At 45.2% G+C, this 10,530-nt stretch overlaps 1 protein-coding gene across 1 annotated transcript; it reads right to left on the bottom strand.

Moving 5' to 3' along the window:
* Positions 1-7,710: 7,710 nt before the first annotated feature.
* rpl8 (ribosomal protein L8) lies at positions 7,711-10,391 on the bottom strand. Its single transcript, XM_030112413.1, has 5 exons — positions 10,214-10,391; positions 9,986-10,127; positions 8,277-8,495; positions 8,072-8,187; positions 7,711-7,906 (listed from the first exon to the last, which is right to left on the bottom strand). Exons 1-5 carry the CDS (start codon positions 10,349-10,351, stop codon positions 7,748-7,750), a joined length of 774 nt encoding a protein of 257 aa, XP_029968273.1. The 5' UTR covers positions 10,352-10,391; the 3' UTR covers positions 7,711-7,747.
* Between the last annotated feature and the right edge of the window lie 139 nt (positions 10,392-10,530).

Raw genomic sequence — 10,530 nt, 5'->3', positions numbered from 1 at the left:
GCATCATCCTTTGCAGCTGTTTACGTTTGGAGGCTGTCACCACAGATTTATTTTGGCTCATCCATCCATCCGTCCATCTTCTTTACCTACTTTGTCCAAATTGTGGGTGCAGGACTTGGATTTGATTCCAGCTGAGAACCCAGACAGGACGTGAGTCCATCACAGGAGGATTTGGAGGTGTAGCAAGCTCAATTTACACTGCAATACTGACAAAATGTTTTCTATTCAGAAATCTGTCAACTCATCATAAATATGGCTGTAACATTCCATGCTATGTTTTGAACCGATAGTTGATTTCCCATCTCGTGTAATGGGACACGTTCGTCAGGATGTTAATGAACTGACACCATGAAGAGTCGTCAGCATCGTTACACAGTGTGCAGCTGATGGTGTCAGTGGAATCTGGAGCGCCGCGCTCAGAATTAACCTTCATCTTGACAAATCAGAGGCTGCTGTCACCGACCGGGAGCCTCGTTGGTGGATTCCACCCCGGCCGTCTCCGGGACGGGAACCGGCGGCGTCGGCGTCAAGACGGGGCCTGCAGTGTGACGCCCGGCTGCGCCCGAACTGTACAACACAGAGCCTCTCGCATTAACAGCTGCCATGCCTCCCACAGCTCCCCGACTGCCTTCCCACTGCTGATGATTCATTAACGGGCTCTGCTGGAGGTGAAGCGCTCTCCCTCCTGAAGCGAGGCTCCGTGTCGGAGGGCGGCCTGTGTGTGTGTGCGTGTGTGTGTGTGCGCGCTGTCGCACGGTGACACACACAGCTGTACCGCATCCCCCAAAAACCAGCGGAGTCAGAGGAAATACCGCCCAGTCTGGGGCCACATCATCCGGCTCATCTTGAACTGTTTGGTCTGTTTTGTGCAGTAAAACTCTCAGAATCTCTCACAAGTCAAACGACGGCGAGCAGAAAAACTTTACTCTCTCTGAGCTGAAATCCTTTGTTCTTCGGTTCGGGAGAAAGTGTTCACCATCCCAAATTCAGTTTGTCGCTTCAAGACATGCTGGTCAGGTAATCTGTGACTCTTGATTGTGCCAAAGGTGTGAGTGTGTGGTGGTGTGTGTGTCTGTAGTCAGTCTGGGACAGAATCATGACCTGCTTTAAAATGGTTGTTCAACAAACTGAACTATTACAGCATCAATAAAATGAGCAAAAAGACATTAAAATAACTGTTCATATTCTACAGAAAAGACAGATTCTAAAGAAAAATCCAGAGGAACAAATAAGGGAAAGGTAATGCTTTAAATTATTAAGGGACATGTACACTGACAACATTAAATCTCTTGTTTTTAAGCTTTCACCTTGGAGCTACACAGTGAAGGGTTCATGTCACAATCGGCCACTTTGAAAGTTTGATATCAAAATGGCATTTTTCTCAATAAATGTAGCTTAAATCCAGGCAATTCAGAAAGAATTAATGAACAAAATGTACAGTTTTTTTGTTGCTGTGAGCATTTTCTGGTTGTGTGAATTCAGATCGCCCTCCTGAAGCGGGTTGAATCTCAAACAACGCATGTTTCAGTGGCCACACGAAGACTTGAAAAGCAATTAGAAATATTTTCAAAATTTCATGTCATAATAATTACTATCCACACGGCATGTATTTGGTCTTGAGGAAACAATAAGGGGAAATGGCAAACGCCTCCTTCAGCCAGTCAGAAGACCAGCTTCCTGTCAGAACCTCCAGGACTCATGACTGAAACCCACCTCAACATTTCTACTGCCGGAGTTTCAGTGTGACACCAGCACATGGTGACCTGAGGGCAGCACGGACTCACCACGTGACACACACACACACACACACACACACACACACACACACACACACACACACACACACACACACACACACACACACACACACACAGCCTCAGGATGTGTTTCAGGTCAAAATACACTGATCTAGTGTAAAATGTACAACCTCCGTCCACAGCCTCTACATCTAACTTTGGACACGATTTGATGCAGTGTGTTTGTGTTTTGGTCGGATTTTGGTTTTTAAGCGAGCTTCTCGAGGGTTTCTGGTTGTTCTTTAATGAGGTTTCAGAACACGTGTCTGTGGTTGAAAGGAAAAGCTAGTTGAAGTTGTCCGTACAGCCGCTGCCGCTTCCTCTCTGATGGTTTTGGTTGAATATCCTGGTAACCGTGGCGACCACCGTGGACTTCCTGTTTTACATAGAAGGTGGTTTTGGAAACGGTTGCCCTCGGCAACAGATGTTTGCTCACACTCAGTTGTGGCTTCTCGATGCTTCCTGTCGTCACAGGAAGTCGGCCAGTATCTGTGCGCGGAAGGATGTCACAGCTGGAGTCACCTTTCACCGGGGAGAGAGAACACTGTCCTGAAACACTGAGTGACGTCTGCCAGGGATGCGGCGCAAAAATTCAGGAAGTGCGAAGCAATTTTCATTGCAGCAGTGGTTTTTTTGGACGTGTTCAAATGATGAGAACTGCCCTGTTCAGCTGAATGCACTGCAATGTGTGTTTTTAATTTAAACCAGGCCCCAAAAAATATGATGAGAGTTCAGCTGCAGCTGAGACTGATGATGGCTCCGCTGGAGGTGGACGCTCCGGGGTTCGGCTGGCCGCCACGAACACATCAGCCGGACTCGCAGAGCGCTGAGGCCAACCAAACGCACCCTCTAAATCTCAGCTCAACTGTTTTTCTGACAACATCTCCTCTGTTCATTCATGTCCCTCCCAGACAACCAGGAAGTCTTCCTCATCCAGCTGACAGCTGCACTCAGGGCCGTCTCCGTGGCAACCAGCCTCCAGATAACCCAGCCCGCTGTTTATTTACTCAGTTAAAACAAACAAACAAGGAGTGAGACAGAATGGCAGGAAGAGGCCACCTTCACAGGAAAGATGGCCGCCGTGTGGTTGGGGTGTGAGCGCCCCCACAAGGAAGCTGAAGAAACTGATTTCCATTGGGAATGGTGTTGGGTCATTGCCTATACACACACACACACACACACACACACACACACACACACACACACACACACACACACACACAGTAAATACTCTAATGAAGCTGTTATGTACCCTGGACTATGTTGTTGTTGTTTTTGTTGTGGTTGCCAGTAGCGATGATGTTGACTCCAGGAGTAGAACAGCTGGTGTAACTGGAGGCATCGCCACGGCAACACAGACCCATAATGCCTCTGGAGCAAAACAGCTGTTCTCGTCTCCAGGGGCAGAGGCCTCCAAACAAGAACACACACGCACACACACACACACACACACACACACACACACACACACACACACACACACACACACACACACACACACACACACACACACACAGAGTCTCTCTGGACAGTTACAGTCACTTCATTAATGTTTACAGTTGTTTTGTTTTTCTCTGTAAAAGTTGGGGATAAGAGACGCTGCTCTCATCTGTCTGCACGACACCTGTAGGAAAATCAACACACATCTGTATCAAACACACCACAACATGTGCAGAGAATGTTGGGAAAAAAAGAAGAAAAAATCAATTAAATTATAAGTCAAATAGTCAAATAAGCAAAATAAATTCTAAGTGTATATATATATATATATATATATATATATATATATATATACATACATATATATATATATATACATACATACATAGATATATATCTTCCATGTGGTCGTGCATTCAAACATGCCCCAAAAATTAAAAAAAAAACAAACATATTTTATAAATTATGAATTTAAATTTGAAATGAAAACACCTTAAAGAAAAAACAATAAACTTTCAAAGGTTCATAACGGTCTGTTTTCCTAGCAGCTCCTCACCATGTATGTCTCTATAAGGAAAGATCTTTTATTTACTTTTGTCTTCTTTTGCTTTAACACAGTGTTGGACACAAAAACTAACGTGAGTGGAGCTGAAATAAAGGACCATCTTGTCATTTCAGATAAAGCACATAATATTTCTTGATTATCAGGCCCTGGAAGTATTTAGATTTCAGACATTGTGTCACACAGTTGTTACGAGTGAAGATAAAATGTTTGCTTTTCTGTATTCACACTTCAGATTTCTGACCAATCCAACAACAGCTGAGACACGATACGAGATAAAGGTTCAGTGCGGCTGAGAGAACTCCCATAAGGGGGGGTTTCTTAGTGAAAAAGGAATGATGGGGGCGATTAGGGAATGATGCTTTTATTTAATTGAATTGACTAGAAGAGTGATGCCTTGAACGGGGACTGAAAACTGACTTTAACCAACAACATGGCTCGAGTCTGAGCAGATCCACCTGTTCATTTTACTAAATTCACCTTAACTGTGAGATAAATGGGTAAAAAGACAATCCACCACGCTTTTAATGGCATATTTTAAAATCAAATCGTTTTACTCCACCCTGAAGAGGAATTACTTTCACCTTTTTTTTTTTTTCAGGTACCGTTCGGGAACCTTGTGAAATAAACAGTTCTGACCTTACACAGAATGAACCCCTGTTCAGTCAGAAGGGATATCCTCAGAGAAAGTGCCTGCTGGAACCTGTGGCTGGTTTCCCTAATTGTTTGAAATACATGTGGTATGCGGGTGGTGGTGTTCTTTGGCAGCTTCGCCGGCGGATTACGTGACGTGCATGTTTGATTTGGCACATGCGCGACGCTGCGCGGAGCTGAGCTGCTGAGTTTACCAGCTGGTACCGTGACTTGCCTTTGATCCCACTCGGCCCCGGCCTAATAATGATACTCAGAGTTTGCTCTGCTCTCGCCAGGACGCAACAAAATACTGTAATATTCCATTTCTGCACAAAAGTCCAGATCATTTAACCACACGCTGAGAAGAAATAAACAATAAGGCCATGATGACATACTGAACAGTTTATTAAATAAATAACGGAGACATGAGGGGAGAAGAAGACGTTTCTTCACCCTGACATCCACCTATGGTCATGAACTCTGAGCCACAGCTGGAATAAATCCAACAGTAAACATCAGGTTCAGGTGCACGGCCATGTCTTCACCTCACATGCACACTCCCGGCCTCGGCCGCTCGGCCACGCCCCGGATTCAGAGTTTTTGAGGCCAAACAAGGAACGCTCGACCCCGGCGACCCTGCTTTGATACGATACCCTCAGCTCCTCGTTGTTGTGTGTATTTGTGTGTTTCTGTACAAACAAACATCGCCTCAGTCCGTCCCATGGACACGATGGGAACCGGGGACAGGAAGTCCACGGCTGAACTTTCATTGCTTATGGTAGTTACTCATATTCATGATGTATGCAGCGATTCATATTCCACATATGACCCCATGTTTTTCTGTTGATGCATTTTTTTCCACTTGAGTTTAGCGACAGTTGCTTCAGGAAAGAGCTGGACCAAAAACGCTTTTTACTGTGTTCATTGTAGGTTTGTCTGTCGCAGGGAGTCAGGTATCTAGCCTCTCAAATGCCTCTGAACCAGGACAATCAGGACAATGGGACTTGGTTTTACACTTTGGAAGATATTTAGCCTTTTGTCTGACTGTCTTCTCATCAAAGAAAGCTTTTCTTTAAAGCAGATTAAATGTTTGAGTGTGGATTCAGTTTGTGTTCTAGTCAGTATTTATGATTATAAAAGCAGTCTGATCATCTGAAAGCACATTTGAAGGGATGATTTGTACATGAGTAGGATGAAGCTGACGTCCTTGAGAGAAAGAGGTGATCGCTCTGACATGCGTGAAGTGAAACAAGACGTTCCGACCATCAGGAGCTGTTGTTTGTGTTTGTTTTCTTGCTCAGGAGAATCTCAGGTGGTTTCACTGTTTCACTGTTTTGTCCCATTGTTCTGTTTTGGCCCAGATCTGGCAAAGATAACTGTATTAATGATGAAGAGGCTGCTAACACACACACACACACACACACACACACGCGCGCACACACACACGCACAGGGCGTTTAGTTGTTGGACAGCAGAATGGAGCTGTGTTGTCACATCTGCAGGTCTCTGCAGTTTCTCCTCAATCGGAGGCCGAAGGTTATTCCACCACTGGGGGGGTCAGAGGTCAGAGGTCACCGCCTCCTTGTTCCACGGCCGCTCCGGCCTCTCGGGCTTCTCAGAGTGTTTGTGTTTTTATGATCACTGATCATTAAAAAAAAAAAAAAAAAAGCTTATATGTGTTAAAAAGCGGTAAGAAGCCAGAGTGTGTGTTTCTGACCGTTTGCTTCCTGCGCATTACTCGGAGGTGTGTGTTCTCCTCAGAGGGTTGAAACAAGAACGCCAAGAATCACGCATATGTTTCTGAGCTCTGTATTTATGCATGTTTTACCTGTGGGACTGCACAAAACAATGCAGCATCATAATCAGTGAGCCGCAGATTAATCACTGGCAGTGTCAGCCGTGTGTGTGTGTGTGTGTGTGTGTGTTTGTGCCATTAATCACAGCAGCATTGTTCCTTCAGCAGGATGCTCTGAAGCATCTGTTGATCCGCTCTTCTTCTTCTTTAGGGGTGCGGAGATTAAAATACAGAGATCTGATGATAATTCACTGAAACTCTGCAAGAAAACACACCTAAAGGCAACTATTTGATTCATTTTACTCACAACACAATCAGCTTTCTCACACCTGCTAATGTGGGGTTAACCTGACGAAAGCTTTGACTGAGATTTAGAAAAAGCAGCAATGGAGAGACATTTAATTTACAGCGTTAAAGGCGGATCTGTTGGTTATAAGTTACTTTTAAGCTTCATGTTAAAGAGACTGGACATTTAAAGTAAATCTCTAAAGAGACATTTATTAGAATCGTGCATCTTTTTTTGTCTAAAACATAAATGAAATGTTGCATTTAAATGAAATTTTCCATGATTTTCAGTCTGTTTGACTTGATGAAGGAGTCAACAGTTTAATCTGCTTTTCTTTAAACTGAAGCAACTAAAAAAGGCCAGAAACTGAGACTTCAGGGTTTCATTGATCTCACCGGTGAGATTTTGGTGCCATCTTCAGGAGTGTCTTCATCCCTGCAGCTCCATGGGAGGTTTTCAGTAAATTCAACACAACGTCTCTGCATTCATTCTCTGCATTACAACCTTTACTGAAGGAAAAACTCAACTCCACTTTTGGTCTTATTGACATGTTATTTTTTGCAGGTTTATTCTGGTCCAAATCTGCAGCTTATGTATTTCCTGACGTTCAGACTCAAATATAATAGTGACAACTCAGCAACCCTTAAAACAAATGTTTGAAAAATATATTAAAAATAAACAACCAGCTATCAACTATTAAGCTCAAAGCTTTCAGCTGAAAAAAAAAATATTTTTTTTTTTAACAGTTTGACCGTTAATTTAACAGTCAATCAAAAACCAAACCACATCTTTTCTTGCAGCTGATCTGAGTTCGTTATCAGAGTTGAACCATGATCTGGATTTTGTCTGACCTCACAGGAAGGAGTTCGGCGGTATCACTGAGGTATGCACATTTCACGGTCCATATTATCAGACTCGGGGTAAAGGTCTCGCCTCCCCATGCAGAACAATGTGGCCCTCAGGTCAGCTCAGAGACCCGACAGGACCAGAACTCTGCCGTCTGAGACCTCCGCCTCACACTGAAGAGCTTTGAAAAAGTAAAGACTCTAGAGAGAGTTGAACTTTCTGACCTCTTCAGGCTCTTGGCCACGCCCCCTGCAGGGGCTCCGCCCCTTATGGTGGCTCAGTAAAGACAGCAGGAGTGTGTTAATCCTCATTTATGTTTTTGCGGGAGAAGAAATGACGGCAGGAGTCAAACTCTTTTGGAACATATTTTATTATCAAGACAGTCAGATCTAGTTCTCCTTCTCCTGGACGGTCTTCGTTCCGCGCAGTCTGCCTGTACGACGGGCAGCAATCAGACCGACCTTGCGACCAGCAGGGGCGTCCCTCCTGATCGTGGAGGGTTTGCCAATATGCTGATGGTTACCACCACCGAAGGGATGCTCGACGGGCTGCAGGGACAGAAGGACGAACCGTCAGTGACCAACACACTGGAGCCGCTAAACAAAAGCCTGTTTGACAAACATCTCCTCCACGAACGAGCCCGGACTCTGCCAAGCGGTCCGAGGACCCCGGCGTTCTCCAAACCGCGACCTTAAAGCTCGTGTGATACTCACGTTCATGGCCACACCACGGACGCGCGGCCAGCAGTTCCTCTTGGCCTTGTACTTGTGGTAGGCGCGCCCGGCCTTCAGGATGGGCTTGTCAATACGACCGCCTCCGGCGACGACACCTGCAACACACCGGCAGCCGCACAGGTGATCGGTACCATTCCCAGATCGGATCGCTCAGCGGTGCGACGACGGGCGTCGGCGTTCGTACCGACGACGGCTCTGTTGGCCGAGGCGATGACCTTCTTGGCGCCGGAGGGCAGCTTGACCCTGGACTTCCTGGTCTCGGGGTTGTGGGAGATGACTGTGGCGTAGTTCCCTGAAGCGCGGGCCAGCTTGCCTCTGTCGCCGGGCTTCTCCTCCAGGCAGCAGATGATGGTTCCCTCAGGCATGGTGCCCACGGGCAAGACATTACCGATGTTCAGCTGAGCTGTGGACGTCAGGAGAGAAACACGAGGTTCATGGTGAATACATGATGCAAAATCCAGTCATTTGCAAACCACAGGTTTAGATAATCTAACGTTCAAAACCAACGTACTGCACAGTAAGATGAGAGCATGAACATTCAGACACGAGGCGAAGAGGCTGAGATGACCATTAATATTTCCTAGAAGCTTAACATTCCACATTTAACCAAAAGATCTGATATTAACGGTACTTTGTAGGCAACAAAGCTTCAGAGAAAATGTTGCCAGTAAAATACGACAGAAACAAGCTTTCAAACAAAAAGTCAGTCGGATTCAAACCGATTCCCCTCAGTGGTGCCAGTCTCAATGCAGAACCGTCAGGTTCATGCAGTTTGTTCCCAACACGTCCCCCAAACCCATCAAAACAATCGACACACCTCAACATTGATTCGCCCCTTCAAAGCTACTTTAAATCGCTTTATGTGCTTTGACTCCGTGAAAATTCTCTACCTCACATCTTGTCCTCCAGTCTTTTATTTTATCGTGTTTTCACATCTTTATAACATGACAAAAGTGAAGGACTCAAGTAGAAATTTCAAGATAACAAATAGAAAAAAACACAAAAAGCAGCAATGATTCACAACGATGTTCAATAGATCACTCTGGCTTTTGTAATTGTGACGAAGTGTTTCAACTGAAGCAGTGGAATTTGATCCAAGTAAGAATTCAATATATCTTATTCAATGTTTATCATCAATTCAAGTCTATTTCACACTCAGACCATTATACCACCTCATATTGAATTTCACATTAAAACAAGTCAAAAGTTTCTCCCACATAAATCACAGCTTGGTGGTCAGACACTGTCCTGCTGGAGGATTCCAAGAGTCTCTGAACATACCGTCACGAATCCAGAGATGTTAAACATCCTGAGACGATACTGCCCTTTTCTTTCCTCCCTTTCTATTACCTCACCCCAAACAGGAATATCAGAAAGCCACTACCTCTGAGCCTGGTTCGGAAAAGGCTTCTTCCTTTAAAAGGGAGTTTTTTCCTTTCCACAGTGGCTTATGCTTGCTTGTGTGAATATGTTGGGTTTTCTCTGTAAAAGCAGCCTAGAAATGACTATGTTGTATTTGGCGCTACAGAAATTAAGCTGAATTAAATCCCCTTCTTGACTCAACACCAGTCTGGTTTATCACAGGCTGCTGGACTGTGGATGTCTTACAGCACGCCGATGTTAAAATAAAGTCTGATGAGCCAAGTTCAGTTCTACTGTCAGTATTTCCCAGAAGAGACCGAGAGCAGAGAAAAAGTTCAAACGGCTTTTGTCTTTCATCACTCAGACCATTTGAAGCAGAGGGTGATGATTGTTTGACTTTGTGCTTGAAAAAAAAAAACAAAACATCATGGCGGACTCAACAGTGTAAGAAGGCCGTGACTCCGATGAAATCGGAGAACATGTAACGCCGAGCTGTAAATGTGGACGTAAGAATCCACCTGGCCACCTCACCCTTCTTGCCGCAGTAGATGAACTGTCCGGTGTGGATGCCCTCAGCAGCGATGAAGAGTTCGGTCCTCTTCTTGAACCGGTATGGGTCACGGAAAGCCACTTTGGCCAGGGGGGCGCCACGGCCGGGGTCATGGATGATATCCTGACAGAAGAAGACGGTAACAGGCGTCACCTCCCACTCAGAATCAACCGGCAAAACCAAAACCCGCCTGGAGGAGGACCACTCACCTTCACGATCCCCTTGATGTAACCATGGCGTTCAGCGAAGTCAATGTGGCGGAGTTTAGCGGCACCTTTTCTGTGCTTGACGTGGGCTTTGAACACGGAGCCCGCACCTTTTCTCTGTCCCCTGATCACACGTCCCATCGTGTTCTGAAACAGTCGGCAGTGAGAGAAGAGTTAAATTCACATTAAACTACAACAACTTTAACATTGCGACGTGGTCTGCGAGGGTTAATGTCCTTGATGGAATCATTCTCGTTATATTAAACACTGTGCTTTACAGTGAACACTAAGAGAAATCTGGTCTATATCAGTTAACAAAA

Source organism: Salarias fasciatus, chromosome 16 (assembly GCF_902148845.1).
Source record: "Salarias fasciatus chromosome 16, fSalaFa1.1, whole genome shotgun sequence".
In the NCBI taxonomy this organism is placed as follows: Eukaryota; Metazoa; Chordata; class Actinopteri; order Blenniiformes; family Blenniidae; genus Salarias; species Salarias fasciatus.
The sequence above is the reverse complement of the archived record's forward strand: the minus strand, read 5'-3'. Positions and strand labels throughout refer to the sequence as shown.